Below are 21,719 nucleotides of genomic sequence, written 5' to 3'. Positions count from 1 at the left end.
ATTAACAACCATGAAAATATCAAAGAAACCGACATGATTATTCGAATTGTGCACGCCTTAAATATTTACTCACAGTTATCGATATATTTTCTTTACTGAGCCTGATTATTGCACAGTTTAGCAGTGTTATTCGCCAAGTGAATTGATGCGGACTTCGCGGTGGAGAGAGCGAGATGTCTCATCTGACCCATTCGGAGAGGTACGTGACAAAAAAAAACCCAACAGCATTGGGAGGATTCTTCAAATCTTGACCTGGCCCTCAGCGCGTGACTTGAATTGTCCAAGTACAAATGAATTGATTGGCACGGCATCCATGAGGTTGAGTCCAAATTGAAAATTGTATCATTGAGGTCTACTGAAAAAAGTGATTTAATGACAGCCTGGGGCGAGTACTTTTGGTCACGATTTATCACTCCTTGCCCTTTAGCTCAGAAAAGACAGTATAACAAATTGGCACGATTCGGTTTGCTGTTTTCATCGATCGCTTGAGACAGGACACGCCAACAAATTGAAAAAAAAATCAATTTCACCAGTTGTCAGTAAATTGGCGCGAATATCAGATACGTGGTGTGAAATCGAAATCGAACAGTCCGGACATGGACACTCATAGTATCAGTGCAAGAACCTAAATCAAGGTATCGTCACCCTCATGAAATACATGTCCAAGTCATTTTTTGTCAAATTGATATTTTCGCCTAAGTCAGCTGTTTACCACAAGAGTCACCTGTGGTAAAAGTGTCTCATCTCCTGGTGTGTAGGAAGGTCAGTGGAATAACGCAGCATGCGCATACTTGACAAACATAATTTGGCTTTCGATTGGCGTTTGAGCGGGATTGTAGAACGTCAGTGGATATCACATCAGAGGATGCAGCTAGATTTGACACCGACGTTGATTTCATTGATAAGTTTTTGATCGAAACAAATGAAGCGTTAGCACATTCTTTTAAAAATATGTAGAGTGTCATTTGCAGACATCGCGGCCGCGTGTTCGATGATTTTGTACAGAAGCCATAATGCTGGGAATTGGAGCTGTCACCGGCAGCACACACCTTAGTCATAACAAAAAATCAACATATATCCAAAGGCCGTCAGTTCGACAACACACATGAAAGCTACGATCGTTTGAATTTTCTGTTAAAGCAAGTGATCAAAGGCCGGAAGAGTTTCAACTCTGAAGACAGAAGTTGGTTGGCGAGAAACAATTTATTATTTCAAGGGAATAATATGGTGAGCCGTCCATAATAGGTTAATCTGGCTGGCGTATGGCTTAGGGAAACTTCCTGCCGAGCCTAATCGGACCATATGGTTATAAGGGCAAAGTACTTTCAGAATGTCAATTGTAAGCTTTGTGGCAGCCATTTTGAATTTTGACGGCCATCTTGGATTAGAGGCGAAAATCGAGGGACACCCCAAAGTTTGAAGGGTATGGTCTCAAGACCCCCAAAACCACTGAGAAAAATTTGATTTGAAGAAAGGCCCAATCGTTTTTCCCTCGTCTTAGCTCTGTTTATGATCGAGTTGCAAGACGCGCAGAATCGAACACTGTGTCACTTCCGCGTAACTTAATTTCACATAAATAGCGTCACTAATTCCAAGATTCCTGAATAAACTTAGATAATGATGCCGTCCTGTTTTATTGACACGCACCGGATTATCGAGATTAACTAAATAATCGCGTCAATAGCTGGTGTTATACATCATGGCATGACTCACGGGAGGCATTGTCAATTGCTGGCGACCGTTGTCAATTAGCGGGTTAGTTTATGGTCCGTTGTGTCCGCGATCACTTGTCACGCGACGCCTGATCGCCGCGTGGTGGTCTCCCCGGGCCGGCGACCTTGCACCCAAGAGACATTTATCGTTGATTTCTGTGATTTGCTGGTCCCAACAGCGTTTAACGAGGGCTCGCTCGGACGATTGGTGGCACTAAGCTCTAGCGACTGTGGTCAGGTATTGGGCTTGTTTATGGCCCGGTGTATGTGTCCATCGTGCTGCTCACGTGACACCAGTCAGTCGGATCGCCGCAATGGGATCTGAAACCGTGGACCCTGCATACTTGAGTAACATGCCATCGACTGAAATGAGGAGTAATATGGCAGAGTACTTTGTAAGGAAATGTCCGGGTGACACATCTGCACTTGACACGAGGGAAGGCTGGATTGTCTGATAAATGATAAGAGAAGATATATACATGTATGAGCTAACTTCCACCCTGTGAATATCATTCTATGATTGCAGCAATTCGCGGAGAGGGATTCCGTCGAGTTCGATGATAATTATTATTCATCCCAAGTTTATCTTTTGAGGACAAAGTCACAACCAGAATGCCATGTTAAGACCACTAATCTATTCGACGATCAGTTCGGTCATCAGCCAGGATGCGTTGGATCATTTCAAAGGGCGGGTTCAAAGGTTTAATCAGTCTCTCATCTTGTCCCAGTGACTCACACTAACATGGGTCCATCACACAATCCAATCCAATTGTCCTGATGGCAGCTTCAGAGACAATAGTTCCTGATGCAGCACCTGATCCGGGTAAATGGCCTTCACTGTCAGCTTGAACACAAAGGATGGCACAGATTGAGCAGCATGAAGAAGGAGCATTTCGTTCAAATGATGTTATCTACCTTGCACTTTGAATACGTGACGTTCCTTAACGAGATTGGCTAATGAAAGGTTGCAAAGGCTAATGCAAAAGCATCAATGTGTATCACACTCCTCACAATTGGCTCCCATACCCGCCCCCAAATCCTCACATAAGGCATTTACAGAAAAATTGTATTGTACATTGTATATTATTTCTTTATATTTTATTTTTTTTAGACGTCAACCTTGAAGACAAATTTCAATCAATATCATTGTTATTTTCTTCTCAGTAAGTTGAGAATTCAAATGAAATGAAATATGACTGTAACACCCACAAGTGCCGTCCGCACATGTTAACCGATATTGGAAATAAAACCGGTCATATTTTTAGACTGCGATCAAGGTAAACTAAAGGATCATTTACAATCAAATGTGTGTCGAAACGTCCTTTAAATGTCAGCAAGTGTGGCAAGGATGGTCACGTGTGACGTTGGCGCATGCGGACGGTCAAATTTCTGAAGTGGACATTTTGATCCAAGATTAAAGTGTAAATGCTAGATGTTTGTGTTTACCCTCTGTTCAAGAGGATAAGAAACCTTCGATGTGGGCGTGCGACACCTACAATCTAAATGATGGTCAATATTATCAAAGACATCAATGCGATAAACTTGGAACTGAAATGGAGTGGGTTCAATCCGCCATCAAGCCTATCGGTTTTGACATTTCAATAAATTGATTTTTACAACCTTTTTGTTACTTTGAATTATGACTGAGTGGTCATTCTATTGAATAAACAAGAGAACTCAAAGGCCACTTTTACATCTACATTAATTATTTGAATTTGAGAATATCTATGGTGCCCATGTTCTATTCCTGTCGGACCTCACACCTGCATGCCAAGCTTGTGATATTCTACATTTAAATTACCACGGACTCCGATCAAAGACAATCATTTCATTCGTACGTGATTTCGCTCATGCAAAACTAATGGTGGTGATTACTTTTGCAGTTGTTCAGGCAGGCAGCAGGGGTAACAGTGTGTTATGTAATCACCCGTCACCCATTCCATAAGCCAGATTAACTGCGAGTACGACAACCAAAATTAGTTCCGCATGAGCGATATCGCGTACGAATAAAATAATGTACATGTATTGTCTTTGATCGGACTCCGTGATTACTGGCCTGGCGGATCAATACATAATAAACAGAGAGACCTGGGCCTTTCATATACGTGTCTTAATGTCACCTCCACCCATGCATCTTTTCATTCAAAGATAGGATTTGGGCGGAGCTTGTTTGATAAATATTATAGACTTATGTCAATGATCTTGAATTTCAGTTGATGGTAGTGTATTGCACTCTACCGACTGTGATAATTTCTGTGCCTTGGCGGCCATAATCACAATGACCTTTAGTTTGCGGACGTTTGATATCAATGAGGTTGTTTTGAAAGTCTTAGAGAAATATACAGTATAACAATTTTATGGAAATAAAATGTAGGCTCGACGAGCTTGTGCATTAACACTTATCAAAGTTTTGATTTGGTCCAGATAACATGGTACCAATATCTCCACTCCGTGTGAGCAACGTGCTCCCTTTCCTCACAGGTAATTGCATGATAGCAGTTACTCCACCGGTTTGTATAAAGAGGATCATGCAGAGAATAGGGGAAGGGTGTTTCCCCAAAGCCGGGAGGCTTGATATCGAAACCTCTCTCCCATTGATGAAACAGAACCTAATATTACCATCTTCCTTTGATCAAATTCCCCGAACAAAACATTTCAATTGTTAATACCCTTGATTCATTCAAGTCCAATAATATTCTCTCATCCTTCGTATTTGTTACCCACAATATCCTTCTCCGAACATACCTCGCCATTTGAACCCCTGATATCTAATCGCACTGTGGTCTTTCGATTTAATACCGAGCGCCCGCCTCCTTGGCTGAGAGCTGGTACCCAAGGGCCTCCTCAAAGCACACATATCTAAAGGAGGATCTGTAATACTACCTCCAAGGCTATTTTTGATAATCCCTTTTCCCTAAACAGATCTTGAAATAGACGCATTTCCGATTTGACGTTTTCAACTATCATCATGGTTCATGTTTCAGCACTGTACGTCCGCAGGTCACATGCAGACACTGAAAAACAACCTCTGATGGATGCAGTCACCCTAACGAGCTCTACACGGGGTTATTGATGCGTCCCGCGGGTGGAGGGGAAAAGGTACATTATCGTCCTGATCCCATAAGTCCAGGATGCCCCCTGTCGTATAACACCAACCAACATGACCCCCTGGATCTCGTTTTTCCCCGCAATGGTCATTCTAAAACGAACAAATTGGGCAAATATACTGACTCAGTGAATCAACCATCTATTGCAGTCATCAGTGATCTTTGAACAGTGAATGAAGCCGACCACCATGTCGAGTGTCTAGGAATCAGTTTCCTCCTGAATGGCAACTATAACAAGCTGAGACTTCGCCAACCCACGCACTAACTCCCGTGATGCAATGATAAAGCCCAATCACTCAATCAATTTCATACACCAGGGACATCTGTAAACAACACTGATTAGGTAATAATCACTGATTGGTTGCTAATTAACTGAACAATAGCCTCCGAGAAACACCACAACCACAAATTAATTCGTCAATTTCTGACTCTCTTTCTGATTGTGTTATGCAACCGGTTCCATGATATCTTGGAATCGCGCTCTCTTTGATGCTGTAATGGAATGTAGAGTTGTTTTAGCGTGAATAATCAAATTTGCAGGAACTGGCACGGTCCCGAAATCAATATTAGACAATAATTTTGCGCAAGTCGTCCCTGTGAGAGACATGACAGAGTCAGTACTGTAAACTAGATCAGGAGACGTCAAGACCTTCAAGAGCTGGGATGATGGCATTTCGGATGTGCCAACGACGATCGTCCCTCTCAATGGCAGCACGAACGCTGCTTGATAAGTACCGTCTCAGAAACTTTGTATATCAGGGCCGTATTAAAATTTGGCCGGGGGGGGGCTGGGGAGCACAACCCTACTTTTTGCAAAATTTGCGTCCAAAATATGCATGAAAAACACATTTTTTGGGAGTGCTTGAGGGGGTACTCCCCCTGTCCCCCTCCCTCTGGGCCGAAAAATTGTTTATAGTTCTTTTCAATCAAAACAAAATAGCCACCAACAAGGATTAAATTACCAAGTGAACAAATCTACTGTTACACCTGTTTCTATTTTTAGATCATGTTACGACGTGGCGCCACCTGTAGCAATTTCAATTTCCTTGCAAAGTGACCATATTGACTTTGCCTCCAAACACCGTGCAGGTAAAGGAGATGAATCGCGTCATGCGACAAAATTTATTTAGTGAAACTCAAACTTTTTTGTAAAATGTCTCTTTAAAATGAATAGAATGTTCATATTAGTTGTCTGCTTATGCAAAAAAATGCACTAATTGCCTCTAATTAGGCTTAGCTGACGATGCACCAATGGTTGCGTCATAGGATACGCCACCCTCCAAGGCTACGCGCTGATTCGTTCGTTTGACTGCGTTTGACCGGTAGTTCTAAAATGTGAGTCGAATATCAGCCGGAGAAGCGAACGTGTAGTTCCATATAACCGATTCACTCTTGTCGCCTGCCGTGAATCATGTAACCTTGCGCAAATAGTGCAATAAAAAATGTTTCAAAAATCACAATGTTGCTCAAATTTGTAAATTCTTGAAATTGAAATATTAGTTTTTAAGCATTTCAAAATTTTTTTTAGAGGCAAACTTTCATATTTTGGCTGGATAAAGTTTTACAAATTTCTTGGAATTTGGGGCGGCAAGGCGATCATGTGATTGCAACCTGGTCCGGCGAGGCGTGTTGGCGCTGTGGCGTCATTCAGTGAAGAACCGCCATTTTGACGATTTCGTCTACTCAAAATTTGGCGAAATAATCATGAAAAACACAATATTACAATAAGAAATTCGATATAAAGTATCTATCAATGAAATGTATGAATCATAAGGCGTAAGGAAAATCACAGTTTACTAGTTGTTTGTCGTAGAATTAGCCAGAATTTTGCAAAAACAGATTATTTTACAATTTTCCAAGCAATATCATGAATAAAAGGAAGAGAACAGTCGCAGACACAGTGCATTGCCTTATTGCAAGCCAACTTGCATATATATATGAATGCTCGTGGTGAATGGCCATTCGCATTCTGCTAAGGTTGAAGGTGCCTCGAGGAGGTTTGAGATATGTCAATGGGGATGCCCAAGAAGGACTGTAGGCCTAGGATCATGAAAAATTGCTCAAATCGCCATTCAATTTGGCCCATTCCAAGACGGGTGCAGTTTTGTCTTCTGTTTACTGCTGGTGCCGTGAGTGCTGGTTTGATGTGGCGCTCACAGGCCTGCCCACGGCCAAGAGCCGGCTAAAGGCCCCGCCCCATGGGGAATGTATATCGAGTTGTGCAGTTGGAAGGGCAAACAAGTCAACAGGCAACCTGTCGGTGTCAATTTTTATCTTGGTCTGGAGACAAATTGTCTATGGTCTGGTCACAGGCACAATGTAAATCCAAAAAATAGTGGCTTGACATGTTTTCGTTTTTTTTTACAGCCACTTGTAATGCCTGGTGACTTGAGTTGAAGGAGTATTATCCTGCGGACTTTACTGTGGTTTCTAAAGTAAGAACACTTTCACAGGTAAACACATTTTCATGTTGAGAAAAGTTTCAGCAAGTTGAAGTGCAGGGCATATAAATGTGTCAAGCCCACCCTGCCACTGCCAGTTAAATAGCCATCAGGAGTTTGATGACATATAATCAGTAAAATAATTTTCTCTGAGAGAAATTAGATACAACAGATTACAGTCTTTAATACTCATGCTCAAGTGGCATCAGGACCAACGTGAGCAGACGGCCAATATCAGTTGTTGTCATGTTGACTAATGTTCTGTAGTTGACATTAAGTTGACGCTAAGTTTAGATCTGCTCACACAGCTCTTGTTTGTCTTTCAGACATCCTGTCCGAGTACAATCCAGGCAAGATGGATGACTATTCATCATCCTCCTCTGATGATGACTCCCATACTTACGACAAGGCCTACCGCCCACCGAGGGCATCGAGCGCCTCCCGGGGAGCAGCTATCACCATCGAAGAAATCTGCAAGCGGAAGCCCTACCTGGTCAAACGGAGTGACTTTCTAGGCGTCACACTACCGAGCATTGTAAAGCTGCAGTACAGTATCTGTGTCGCCCCTGAAAGTAGTTCATTTGCCGATGCGACCAAATCAAGTATCATGCCGCCAGAAAAAGAGTGTGAAAAAATGCTGGAGAAGTTACGGGCCTCGCCTTCTTGTAGTGTCTTTCTGCCGTATGGTTTGTTCAACTTGGAAGGTGTTGGCAAGTTTGTGTATTGCCATATGATGAAGAAAACAAAGATGATGGTGCAGGCTGAGGCCAGCTGGTTTGATGACTTGGCATTGTTGGGGCGATATGAGTCAGCAGAGAACATTCCTGAAATGAGAATGGTGGCATTTAGAGACTTCCTCTCAGACCATCCGTTCAATAAAGTCATGCCACTGGTTGGCTCGGTCCAAGCCACCGTGGAAGACCTCGCCAGTATGTGTTGTAACCGTTCCTACGTCGATACAGTCGTCATGAAATTCATCGATGTTCTCAATAGGCAACATGAAGATTACTTTGTTGGTTATCTAAATGCAATGTTAACAGACCCAGGCCGTCATGGTAAGGAGGCACGAGCTAAATGTTTCACCAAATTCATCTTCATATTACATGTGCAGCAAACTGCAAGTAATGACAATGTCAAGCCCACAGTTAATATTGCAGGTTATGATTCCGACGGCGGTAACCATTACACATTCTGTGTTATGACTCTTGGTGAATCCTCCGCCGATGCCTTATACGTGGACACGCTAGGTTTAGAGGCTCCATTTGGCATGGCGCAGAGTTTAAAACAGTTTCTTTTAGGATTTCTCCACGGCACTGCAATGTACAATGTGGCTCTGAACATTAGTTATGCACATTACCCCGACAATAAGAAGACTCATACATGCAGTTACAACTGTTCAGTTTACCCCAAGCAGTCTTGCACAGTCCTCGGTGGCCCTGCTGTCATCCTCGGCGTTGCGCTTGCCATATTCTTCCCAACTGAATTCCAGACATTGACGAACACGAAGCGATCAGATAACGAATGTGCTTCTCTCAGATGCAGAATAACCCACCTCATGCCTGACCTGTCTAGTCATGCGCGGTACTTGCGTTTCTGTGTGATCAATTGGCTCAGCTCTGGCCAAGTCAAGATAGGCAACATCATCGGAGAAGAGAAACTGAAAAGGTTTTCCAAGATCAAGAAGCCAGTCGATGCCACGGATCCTGTGGAGACCTTCATTGTGATGACTGAAGCACATGTAGCCAGCCCTGCTGTTGTCACTGCACCTATTGGATCAAGCGCACTCCGACTCAGAGCTGCAACAAAAAAATTAAGAAAATGGAAGCCGTACCAAAAGAATGCTGCAAAAGGCAAAGAACCATCTCCAGATGATAACAAGAAAGATGATGTTGCTGAAACAGTTGTTGCGGATTCAAATATTGAAACGCCTCCAGAAAAATCTCCATCCACACCTAGTGAATCTGAGTATGGCCTGTCATCTTTCAAACAAAGGTTGAAGGACCATATCAAGCAAAAACAGAGGATGAAAGAACGCAGGGAGCAGAAAAAGAAACCAGCAGTTACTACGGCAACGGAGAAGAACAAGAGCACAGATGCTGGTGAGGAGGCTCAGGTCAGTGGAGGAGTCACGCCTGTTGTACCGTGGCAGCAGATAGTAGAACCAGTCAGATCTGTGACATCACCGCCGGTCACTCCACCTGCTGTAGCAGCACCAGTTATGCAACCAGTTTCAGCTACCACAGTGACAACACCGACACAAGTCAGCCAATCTGCTGTAGCTGCACCGGTAGTGCTGACAACAGTGACACAACCGGCTGCAGCTGATAGAGTGACGCCGATACAAGTCACTCAACCTGCTGTGGCAGCACCAGTGGCGCAGACATCTGTTACACGACCAGCTGTGGCCAGTACAGTGGCACTGACACCAATTACGAGACTGGCTGCGGTTAATTCAGTGATGCCAATACAAGTCCCTCCATCTGCTGTGGCTGCACCAGTGGCGGGTACACCAATTACAGGACCGGCTGCGGCTAATCCAGTGATGCAAGCAACTCAATCTGCTGGGACTGCACCTGTTGTGGTACAGCAGAACACTCAGCTGGCAGGCATGACAGGCATTGCAGTAACACCAACTTCTCATCCTGCAGGAGTTTTGCCAGTCACTCTGACCTCATTTTCTCGTACTGTTGGAGTTTCTCTGCCCTCGGGTGTCATGCCAATGACTCTTACGCAGATTGCCCAACCACAAATGATGGCAATGTATGACCCGGGAAGAGGTCAGGGTCAGACGTTGGTTCTGACAACCTTGACATCAACAGAAGATCCTAGTGTTGTTGTACAGAAGACAGCTCCAGTTCAGACGTTTGTGACGTATGCTTCTCCAGGTCCTGCGGGTGATGGCTTGTCTTCTGCTGAAACGGCACGAGAGAAGGAACCAATTGTTATTGGGTCAGATAGCGAGGAACAGACACCAGCTCCAATGGAAGTACAGGAGGCTGAGATGACAGAGCAGCCACCAGATACACCCATGACCCCAAGTGTTACAACTCGAAGCAGTGCAAACAAGGACACACCAGTGAATACGTCTGCTGTCGTTGCACCTGGGGTCAGAACCCGTAGAAGTGCTGCAAAGGAGGGAATTTCGCTGGCAAAACCGGGCGCTGTTGTTCAGCATAAAGCTGAGAAAGTCAAGACTGCAAGTCTCCCTGTGTCTCCTGGCCTCCAGACTCGAAGTGGTCGGACACTTGTGCCAACTGAGAAGCAACGCAGCAGAACTGAGCACTCAGTTTCTCATACAAAAGAGCCACAAGCAGAACTATCGCCCAACATTAGTGATTCTGCTGTTACAAGCAGCAGAGGTAGAGCAAAGCCCAAAGCTCCGTCTACCCCAACAACTACTGTGACATCTGCTTCTGCAATCATTTCTGCTACTCAGAAAGATGCAAATACACCCACGACATCCTCATCTTCTAGGACGATGGTGCCGGCATTGTTGGTCAAGACACCAAGTGGGAATAAAATCATCCCTCTCCCAGGCGTGGACCTCGAGAGCATATCAAATTCAGGGATTGCTGCATTGCCCATTGTCTCGGCTGATGTCACCCCCAGTAATATCGTGACCATGACAAGTACAGGAGTCGTTGCACAGACGAACACAACAACAAGTGCGTCTCCTGCTACAGTATCACCTGCACCTTCCACATCATCCGGCAGAAAGCCAAACATTCTTTCACGGTCCAGGAGGGCATCCTCAGCTTCGAGGCCTGCAGACCCTGTCTCAAGCTGTCCTGAATCAACAGGTGAAGTGGAACAGAATTCAGAACAATCTCATCGCCCAGGTACCATGTCTGTGATGCAAGCCAGCACAGATTTCAGTAGTTTTGAGGTTCCATCTGGTGGATCTTTCAGTATTTATAAACTTGATGAGAACGGACAGGCAGTCTTGCTGCCGATCCCAGCTATTCCAGTTGCTCCTGTCGGCTTGCCCCAACAAGATGTCGGATCTGATAATGTTCCCGCTGTGCTTGCTGCAGAACAACGCGAAGAAATCATTGATGAAGAACAAATGACCGAGCCAATTCAGCCCACAGAAATCCCAAATATTGATATTCCTGAGGACAGTGAGGTACTGAGTGGCCAACAACATGTGCCTCTTGCCAGTAGCAACACCTCACGGCCATCCATGGAGAATAATGCAGGTCATGTGTCTACGGTTGGAACAGGCCCCAACATAATCAAAATGTCAAAGAGCGCTGCACCAGCAACCATTACAGCACAAGATTTAGCTACAACATCAACTGACGAAGTAACCATCCCTCAGGAAAATAAAGGTCTACCAGCTGCGACTACGAGTACTGAAAGTTTGCCAACTTCTGTGCAGTTCGCTTCTCAGCTTTCCACCAGCACATCAGGGAAGATACTCAGTATGTCGCCACGGCTGATGAACCTACTGAAAGACAATCCGCATGCCAAGGTCACCCTGCCCGATGGCCGAGAGCTGAAAGTTAAATGGGGGAAGGATTCCTTGACTGCTACTGCCGTGTTTGCTTCAGCGGGACCAGCTGGTGAGCCAACTGGTGAGCCAGCTCCATCCGATGTTGATAATGGTGCGACAAAGAATACAGAGGATGCAGGCAGTGGAATGAACGTCCTGATGGAGACGGTAGCAAGTCCTGCTACTCTTCCAAGTGCTGAGAATGCCAGCAAGCGTGCATATGTGAAAAGACAGATCAGTCTACAGGCATCTACAAATGTAATGATGTTCCTAGCCAAAGAGCCGCAGCTCTTTTATGAATCTGCCAGTAAATTGCTTGTCGTACAAGCAGAGTTGAAAGCGTATCCAGGAGCCACAATCACGAAAGAGTTCCCTTGTGAAAGCAGTGATGATTTGCAGCAGGTCATTTCGGAGGCTGAGCAGTTCTTTGATGGTGAAGCTGGTCTCACATGGGTGAGGGAAATTTCAGATAACTATCGCGTCATCATGGTTCCTAAACAGCTAAGAAGCCACTTGAGATCGAATCCCATCCTGATGTTTGTCGCACCAGATCAGTTGGTCATATCAATCTCAATAAAGAAGATGAAGACAATACAGAAAAGCTTTGGTTGTACTGAACTTGGCTTTAATGATCCGAATGGGATGAAGGAAGTCATTAACTTTGTAAAGGGAAATGAAATACTAACATGGTTGCGTGAGGAACATGGTGTGGAATTGGTTATCAAACCAACCAAGATCAGGGACTTGGTGCCTTTAAAAGGGAAACAAATCAGGATTAGGGAGATGGCGTCGTTTGCAAAGAAAGAGAAGAAACAACCGACACAGACGACAGAGGTGAATCTCTCACACGAGCCTGCACCAGAGGAGGTGAAAAGAACGATAAGCGATGTGAGCCCTGATGATGTGACCCCAAAGAAGATAGAAAAAGTGAAGAAACCAAAGAAAAAGTATCCGAAACCAGTTACCAACTATCCGATGGACGCCCCATATGTGGTGTTAGAATTCCTGGGGAAAGAGCCTTCCTGTAAATTTGATGATAAAAATAACAATCTGCAGCTCCATATCCAACTGAATGTTGACAAAGAGGCCAAGTTTACACGGCAGTTCCCATGTGAAGGAGAGGATAGCGTGGAAACAGTCCAGGCGTTCTTAAACAGCGAAGAGTGCCTGGCATGGGTTCAGGGCTTGCACGCACTTTTCCGCACCATGACCGTCCCAAAGAATCTGCGCTCATTTCTGTCGGCAAATCCTCTACTGAAATACTGTGAGCCAGATCAACTGATGTTAATGATGAAACCTCGTAAAGGAGGTCCAGTCACAAAGGACTTTGACTGCACAGAGCTTGGATTTGAAGACGCGGAGGCAATGAGGAGAGTGAACGATTTCGTCAGTGGGTTGGAAGTTTACGATTGGTTGCAGAAAGAACATGGCGTTGAAACAGCATTAGACTTTGAGGGTGTGACGTGTTTCAAGGACTTGTTAGTAAAGCCCTACACGCTACGTTATGCTGAGCCAGCAAGTATTCGCTTGCGTGCTTGTTTCAAAAATGGCAAAGTTGTGTTTAAGGGGTTCTCATGTACTGCTAAGGGTCTAGAAGATGAGGAGGCAATGGCAAGGATAGAGGCTTTTGCGAATGGTCCGGAAGGCATGGCATGGGCAAGAAAAAATGCATCGGTTCAGGATGCAGAGGGAAGGAATGAATGGGTTGAATCAGGTACACTAGCTGTTGGCTTGGAAACACGATGGTTCTTTGACAATTTTAAGTTCGACACTAAGAATTGCCTCAATTACAACAAGAAGTGTGTTGACTGTATTGTTCCAAATGCAGTTTCGGTCTCGATCAAGAAACATGATACTTGGGGAATAACGCACCGGACGGATGAGACGTACACACTGACAGAGGAGGTGGAGCCGGGGTCCATTCAAGTGACGAGATATGTCTCCTGCTCCGGGGTGACATCTGCCTGCCGGACAGAATGCGGTGCACTGCTGAATGAAGTGAACCAAGGCCAGGATGAGCAGTACTGTCAAGCTTGCAGCCTGATGCTCTACACTGATGAGGAGATGCTAGCTTGCACACACTGCGGTTTGAAATCTGGCAGCAGAAAGAGCTGGGGCAAGGTAGATGGACATTTGATGTGTGTTGCCTGCTACCGCTATTACAAGAAAACCCATCGGTTACGCTCCAAGGAGATCATTGAAAAGTTCAGTGCGAGCAAGATGAAGATTAATCATAAACATCTACAGTGTGGCTGGAAAATGAAGTTGGTCTTGTACAGCGATGATATGTCGACGTGGAAACTCTTCAAATGCCGTGGTAACGATTTCTACCACCAAGAAGAGGCATACCAGCCTACAAAGCGACCGTCCCAGTCTCAGCGCGATATGTGGGACCAGCAGATCTTGACTGCAGGACACTCGAGCAAGACTACCATGATCACCAAGAAGATCATGAGTATGGGAGATGGCACAGTGTCCTTGAAACGCATCAGGGGTCGCCTCAAACGGATCAAGGAAGCCAAAGGTGTCAAGCTGAAGGTAAGTCAGTCAAATTCTGTCTACTGAATTGTTGGGCATGAATGGTCAATCCTCCAATGATTCTCTTACCACTTTTGAAGGAATGACAACCATTTTTAGAAAAGTAGTAAACTTAGTCTTTAGCTTTCTAGCAGATGGTCATGTTGAATGGCATCAGTAAAGTCTTAACTTAGAATGAATTCCTTTGTTTAGAACTTTCAACAGCTGTCACCCATTCAATCCTTTATCTTCTCATTGCAGCTGTCATCGGGGCGGAAGGCCATTAGGAAGGTCCCCAAGAGACAGACAACAAATCTGACACCGAAGGAGGAAATCATAGAAGTAGAAGAATCAGAGCAAGAGGATGATGCCGCGCATCAGGAAGATACGGAGGCAGCAGAGAATGTTGAGTACGATGGTGTTGAAACTATCCCTGAGACTATCCACCCAGAACTTGAGACAATATCAGCCGAAGCTCTCGCTCAGTTTGCTCAAACAGTTGATGAACAGAAAATTGTCATCTTGCAGGACCATATGCTGTGTAGCATGTGCATTGCGCAGAAAATGAATCCGCCATTCACTTGTTCATCTTCTGATGAACTGTTCAAACACACGAGTAAGGCCCACTTCATTAAACTGTTCTCTTGTACGACATGCTGGAGTCAGGGGGCGTTAGTGAGCTTTGATTCTGAGCATGATCTGACGAGTCATGTCACCGCCAGACACGCGCTCAGTGGGCATGACTTGAAACGGCAGCTTGCTGCTGCATCTAGTTCAGGTGCGAAAAGTCATACCATGTCTGAGGAAGTCCTGTCCGCGATTGATAGTATCATCAACGCAGATGAGTTCGTCACAGTCCAGGAGCAGCAGCAAGAACTCAAACGAAAGGCAAGGACTGAGTTCGATGACGCAAAACGTGTTTGCACTGACGGTGATATATTACGATGTGCGGAATGCCAGGAGGAGTGTAACGCGAGGGCAATGTGTTGTGACAACTGTCATTCATGGTATCATTGGCAGTGTATCAGCTTCACACAGGATCAAACCAATGGCAAATGGTTCTGTTTGAAGTGTCTGCCAGTCTAAAGTCAAGCGGGACAATGTTTCTAAAAATCTGTTGTGAACTGTATTGCTTTCAAACGAAGATTCTCAAACTACATATGAAATGTGTGGAACAAAGAATGAATTGATCATCTGACATTGAATACATGTACCAACCTTATATCCCTGATTCATGCATGCCGGCGGTATTCTAGACTTTAATGACAGCCACCCTCACGAAATCAAGGGTTAAAGTATCCTTTCCTTGGTCTGCACCAGTGCCGGAGAAGGCCACAGCAATTGGTTGAATAGTTTCTGCTGTGAGTGCCACAGAAATCAGAAACAAACGTTGTCACTGTACAGTGAACGTGTCAGTGTGACATCAGTGTATACAACAGTGATGTTGATATTTATATAAGTAAAAGCATTTACTCACCTTCAATGTTCCATTGCTACATGTATCAATTTATTTTCAAAAGTTCATGTACATGTACATGTACATAATGTGTGGCATTCAATTAGTTGAAATTAAAGCATTTTCATTACATTTTGAAAAAAAATTACTCCCAGTTTGATTTTTGATGCTTGCTGTAAAATCAGTTGGGAGCTGTAGTGACTTCCCACCACTTCCATGATATGCACACAGGCAACATAGGAAGTCACAACGTCTCTTAACTGGCTTCACATACAAGTTCTCATGAGGATTCTGTGATCATACTTCCTGTTGCCTTCTGGAAGATGGTACCATCATGATCAAGGCAGAGTCCCAACCATCGGCCCCAGCAGAACTTTGTCTTTACCTTCTCCCTGACGTCAGTGGATGCCCAGTTGGGGTATGGCGGGAGTAGGGTATTGGTTGTGCCCTTCTCTTCATGTAGGACATGCCTCACAGCCATCAGGCAGGCTCATTTTAGTGGAGATGGTCGCATTCTGTCGGTTCAATTCCTGCAGACTGCTAGGAACCACTTCAGTCACACGAAGACAGGTTGCAGTATGTCCGGTGTGCCAAGGCTGTAAAAAGTTGCATTGTCACAATCATTTCTGCATCCAAGGCACCCATCTCGGCCAAAGAATTCCCAATTCACATGAATTGGTAATCTGCCACAAGCAAGAAAGATATCGTCGGTCTGGGCTCTCCTTTACTTCAACCACCTGTTGATTACCAACTAGAATACTGTTTTATTCTCAATCTGACCACATCTAAGGACACAACTACAAAAAGGATGTAAATTCATATATATTTATTACTTATGGACATTATTTACAACTGTACACAATATAAATAACTCCAACTGGAATCTACACTTACAACATCGGACGACGAGGGCACAAACATAACTTGCCCCAGTCCTGCACACCCAGGTTAGCTTTGTCACAACTGCCATACAGCATAGTGTTGGATCCAGGTCTCTAGGTTTTAAAGATTCTGCATGCAGGAAAATGCCAGGATAATGTAACACTGCTGAGAGAGTCCCAAAGTCTGAACAAAGAGTAGTGACCCGACTTACTTTGAACAAAAAGGCTGAGCTGAGAGCCCTTCGAAGATATTAGAATTGTGACTTGTTTGAGCGACTAACCCAGAGCCTGTGGAGAATAACGTTTCCTCATCTTATCTTGTCACCTCACAACGACATATCAAGATACAATTGACAGCCAGTCCAGATTGCCACAACAGATACATGTAAACACACTATATGAAAACTTATGGCACAAGAGATCAACAAGAGTTTTACCAAAATACTTATGCAAAAAGGGATTAGGCCTACGGGCAAGTCAAAATACACGTCATAGCAAATACATGAAGTTCGTTACTTTTCCTCAAGGTTATAGGACAGCGTCCTTCACACGTGTCTTACTCTCGGATACTTCCTATACAAGAGTTACCAAATAGCCTACATACATTTGTAACATTGCAATCACAGGATAGTTCCACTCAAGTTACGATACATGTATTTCTCTTGAACTAAATCACGTTCAGAGTGATAATGTACTGTTGACCTTACACTACAATCTTACGACAAGAAAACTTGCTTCGTACACAATTGCCCATATGTCTATTGATATATCGTCTTCATTGTAAACTACAGAAATATCAACAAAGGTTTAAACAAAATATTCAACCAAGCATAAACATGGACAAGTCAATGAAAAATTCTCAAAATTTGATTCTTTACCAAAATCAAACTGTTTTTAGTGAAACCACTAACTCAGATTTGAAGGGCGACTTTCCTCACAGGGAAGTGGTGAACAGGTAGGTATATTATTCAGATCTTACAAGTTTGTCACAAAGTCATGACTTCACACCAATACTTGGATTTTCGGGTAAAATTATGTCACACACTGAAAAACTGGCTTAATATCTATAAATCATACAACATCTACTTGTAAAATGCAAATCTGCAAAAATATATACAAAATATGTTTTGGTGTGTCTACAATATCAAAATGCACTTCAGTCTGGGTAATTATATTCTTCAAGTTTTGTGCTCGTTGAGTAGGGAAGGAAAAGATGATTACCACCAACTCCTCTCAGTCATTATCTACATGGAGGCTCTTCATGTGACGTCACACCACACGTCATGCTCTCCCCATGCATGGATTTGCCATCAAAACCTCAAGCAACACATCAGTCATACACGGCATCAACTCTATAAAGGTGATGACGTCAATATGAAATATGAAATTAAAGTAACCGAAGTTGCAATGCCATGTAACCGCGGAAAAAAATGGGCATGAAAATGTTTGGATTACTTGATCAGACTTCTTTTGTTGACCTCCAGCTACATTTATACACGATGACAATCTGGTTAAGACATTGTGCACTAGACTACATGTACACTAACAGCCACATTGTCCTACCCGAAACAACCTCACCCAAGGTGCAAGGATGGATACTTCTAAATGCCCAGCTCAATTTCCTTCCACTCGTCGAAGGACAAGAATTTCTCATTTTGAACCAACAAAAGGAGAAAATACCGGCCGACAAATCACACCAACTGACCATACAACTGATTGCATTAGAACCACTCACTACCCCTAATAATACACATACCCTGCCGCTGCCAACAGCACATGCCCTGTTTTCAGCCTCTTTTGACACCTGTGGTTTGCCGCTGACCAATTCCTGTCTGACTATCTCAAAGATGGTCATATCACCCATAAAGTCATATTCTCAGGCAACAGAGGTTAAATTCTTTTAAATTATCATGCAATATTTCATCCATTTATCACGTATGCCCGTGCCTGACTGGCGACATCTGCATATGTGACATAGAACTGTCACTTATATCTGTGATCTCTGATGTTTCTGAGTCCGTCATGACGACATTATCATTCCCCTCGGTGACCGAGACTGGTGTGAAAGTATAACACGGTGAGCGATGAGTCTGCATATTGCCGATTGTGCAAGTTGTTGTGGCCCCGCGTGGCACCAATTGTTCTGGGCTGCTATTATCTTCTAAACTACTCGATGATATACTGAAATGAAAATCAACAGCATTCAAGCACATGAAGAAAAGGTCAAGAGAGACACTTGGTCTCTTGTCTGTTTCTCAATACAAGTTTCCCAGGCCGACCACAATGTTTCATGACCGTGGTGATTTGACCTGGTTGGCCAATTATGATATGACGCGAGTTCTCCCCTGTCTGATGTCATGGAATTGACCCCCCACCTGGCACTCACCCCTGTGTTTGATGCAACGTTGTTCCCAACGCTGTTGGACCATTTCATCCCAAGAGTCAGTGACCTACCTGTGTGTGAGGGGATGTGGTGCACTCTGCCTGTCTGGAGTGCTTGCTCCAGTACTGAATCTCTTTGGCGGGCTCATGTAACTACTGAAGCCATCATTATCACAATCTACTGGAAAAATAATAGGAACGTTATTCTATGTCCATGATATAAGGTGATTCTATGAACAGCAATGAAGTAGCATTCAGAAGAAGCCACATGTACCAACTGTTATGTCATATAAAACAAGGACTGGACTTGGGTCCCTTTGTACAGCGGAGCAGCTCCACAACCTTATTTAGACAATATGCTCATGACAAGGCCAGCTGGCCGAACAAGATGTGATGTGAAGGACTGATTGCAGCTGTGGGTTGTCTGCGTCTACCGCTGCTGCAGGACAGTTGCCAGACACATGAATACTCACGTTTTCTTTTCATGCCGAGAGTACTTGGTTTCATGGCGATCGGACTCAAACTTCTAGCAAATGTTTTTCTGGTAGGACTAGGACTTGGACTTGGTGTAAGGGTTGAGTTCCTCACTGGCTGTTGCATTGAGGGTGAATAACATTGCTGGAGTTGAGAGAGAAGTAAATGAAGAACTACAGAAATATACATAAACGGATGCAGACATTCTCAACCCTTTCAGCTGAAGTCAACTCAAGGAGCCCAGTAACCTGTATACAAGCCAAGCAGAGATCTCAGGACATCCTTCAAGACTGCCCTCGGTTGGAAACTAGAGCAACACCTTGAAGCCAAGTTCTTAATGTTTAGAACGCATTCATGTTGATCTGGCTCAAAATGGTCTCGTTTTAGCAAAGTGGAGAGCAACTCACCTTCCCGACTCTGGTTGGTGACGGGGACCCCGACAGTGGGAACAGTGAAGGAAACACATGGAGGCTTTCACTGTACGAACGTTGCCTCTTCATGGCCGGCCCTAACGAGTTGCTACAACTCGCTTCCATGTTCATGGACATCGGCATGTCCTGTACATTACTCAGACTATGTACATTACTCTGTATATGACTTGCTCCGTGTTGAGGGGCGTTGTGCATGTTGCCCACAGTGCCATCTAGGGGTTGTTGATGAACTGGGTCGGCATCTTGATTGTTGTCATCCTGAAATGAAAGATAATGTTTTGAATGTGATCACGAGCATGGCACTTCATTAGGCACAATCCTGACCAAAATGAACTGCCCTTGGCATTTCTAAATTGTGGTGATGGAGCTGAGCGCAATATAACATTGGAGAAGGTAAAACTATGGATTAAAACTTACCAAGTGAAATTCATCCCAGGAACTGGATATCTGCATGGCGGATTGCACTTCTCTGAAAAATATAAAGAATGACAGATGACAAGTGATACCTATCGCCTAGTATGAACCTGCTTATCGTTGAGACACAGTACACTAATATCATTTTGATGGAAACGCAGCCCTTCTTTAAAGGTAGATTTAGTCTCAGTCATCGCCATGTCATTCAGACAAGTTCTTAGAAGAGATCCGTTTGAGATAAGGTACGATTCTTGGACTTACTTCTCATGGGCAGCTTCTCGGTTCACTATTATATTAAGTTTCTCCTCATTCTTGATTTGATGTAATCTTGATGGAATTTTGATTGGTGTCTGAAAAATGAATGACAAGTATGACCAACCTGAGGGAGCAAGTCTAGAACTGATAGGTCTCCACTCCTTTCAGAGTAAAAGAGCTGTTACTGAGAAAATAATAGATATCCAAAACTATCAGATTATTCTTGAACACAAACTTACAGTATTAAGTGGAGCTGAAGTACTGATATTAATTGATGTCAGTGCGACACTGCTTGAGCTGAAGCGACGAACTCTGGTTGAGTCAAGGGGACGAGGTTGTTGTATACAGAGACTAAGAGGTGGTGTGTGAGACCTATAAAAAGAAAACAGAGATTTAGAGCACAAGTATCAGCAAGAAATGCCAAGCAGAAAAAGTTACTGCCATTGCCTATGACAAAACAGTAGACAACTAAACAGTAAGTACCCAGACCTCGAATTATTTACTTTACCGAACTATGCCTTCGTTGATGACTGAAAGTCAATTCCAACAGCATAAATTAGACAAAGACATACAATTACCGATTTGTTTCTGGAACGGCTTCCGTTGGTGTATTTGGTGGCAAGGCATTTATCATTGGGGCACTGTTGGAGCGTTTAAGATTGGTACCAGAGCCAGACGTTGATGGTAGATCGACCTCCATCTGGCTACTGGCCATTGGGAACGACCCCTCCATTATTTCATGAATGGACGATTCATAGCTCCTCTTCAGACTCGGCAGAATATCGTCAGTGTTCTAAATTGAAGGACAGAAAAGAGATGTGACAAAATGAACCAGAAACTGAAGCAAAAAACAATTCCCATCGCTTTTTGTGGGCAAATATTCACACTTTCTCTAACGATTTCTTCTCTCCTACATTCATGATTTTTGGGCAAATTTAATTTTTTGTTTTCTTTTTCTTTATTTTACAGAATTCTTACTTTAGTCGTGAAGGATTCAATTGCAGTTTAAGATTCTGTTGATTACAAAGTCACGATAGCAATTTAATTCATGCTTTGAAAACGTCGCTTTTGGCATTTATTTCGTGAGTTTTGACGTGATAATTTGACAAAATGGAATAATTTTGTTTCTACTTTTGCGACTTCGGCGAATAGGA

The 21,719-nt window shown here is 43.8% G+C and overlaps 2 protein-coding genes across 4 annotated transcripts; one reads left to right on the top strand and one right to left on the bottom strand.

Annotated features, from left to right (window-relative positions):
* The first annotated feature begins 6,477 nt into the window (after positions 1-6,477).
* On the top strand, positions 6,478-15,867 carry LOC135494445 (uncharacterized). Of its 2 annotated transcripts, none has more exons than XM_064782422.1 (4): positions 6,478-6,579; positions 7,187-7,272; positions 7,587-14,293; positions 14,534-15,867. In XM_064782422.1, the coding sequence occupies exons 3-4, from the start codon at positions 7,616-7,618 to the stop codon at positions 15,356-15,358; spliced, it is 7,503 nt and encodes a 2,500-aa protein (XP_064638492.1). In that variant the 5' UTR covers positions 6,478-6,579; positions 7,187-7,272; positions 7,587-7,615; the 3' UTR covers positions 15,359-15,867. The 2 variants fall into 2 exon arrangements, with proteins under 2 accessions (XP_064638492.1, XP_064638491.1); XM_064782421.1 differs by having other exon boundaries at positions 6,484-6,595.
* A 667-nt stretch (positions 15,868-16,534) lies between these two features.
* LOC135494998 (P2R1A-PPP2R2A-interacting phosphatase regulator 1-like) lies at positions 16,535-21,697 on the bottom strand. 2 transcript variants are annotated; one of them, XM_064783381.1, is made up of 9 exons: positions 21,544-21,697; positions 21,144-21,358; positions 20,805-20,937; positions 20,572-20,660; positions 20,314-20,365; positions 19,873-20,154; positions 19,465-19,609; positions 19,064-19,172; positions 16,535-18,790 (listed from the first exon to the last, which is right to left on the bottom strand). In XM_064783381.1, exons 2-9 carry the CDS (start codon positions 21,296-21,298, stop codon positions 18,541-18,543), a joined length of 1,215 nt encoding a protein of 404 aa, XP_064639451.1. In that variant the 5' UTR covers positions 21,299-21,358; positions 21,544-21,697; the 3' UTR covers positions 16,535-18,540. The 2 variants fall into 2 exon arrangements, with proteins under 2 accessions (XP_064639451.1, XP_064639452.1); XM_064783382.1 differs by having other exon boundaries at positions 19,064-19,169.
* Positions 21,698-21,719: the final 22 nt, after the last annotated feature.

Source organism: Lineus longissimus, chromosome 10 (genome assembly GCF_910592395.1).
Source record: "Lineus longissimus chromosome 10, tnLinLong1.2, whole genome shotgun sequence".
Classification (NCBI taxonomy): Eukaryota; Metazoa; Nemertea; class Pilidiophora; order Heteronemertea; family Lineidae; genus Lineus; species Lineus longissimus.
Note: the sequence above shows the minus strand (reverse complement) of the source record. Positions and strands in the feature narration are given on the sequence as shown.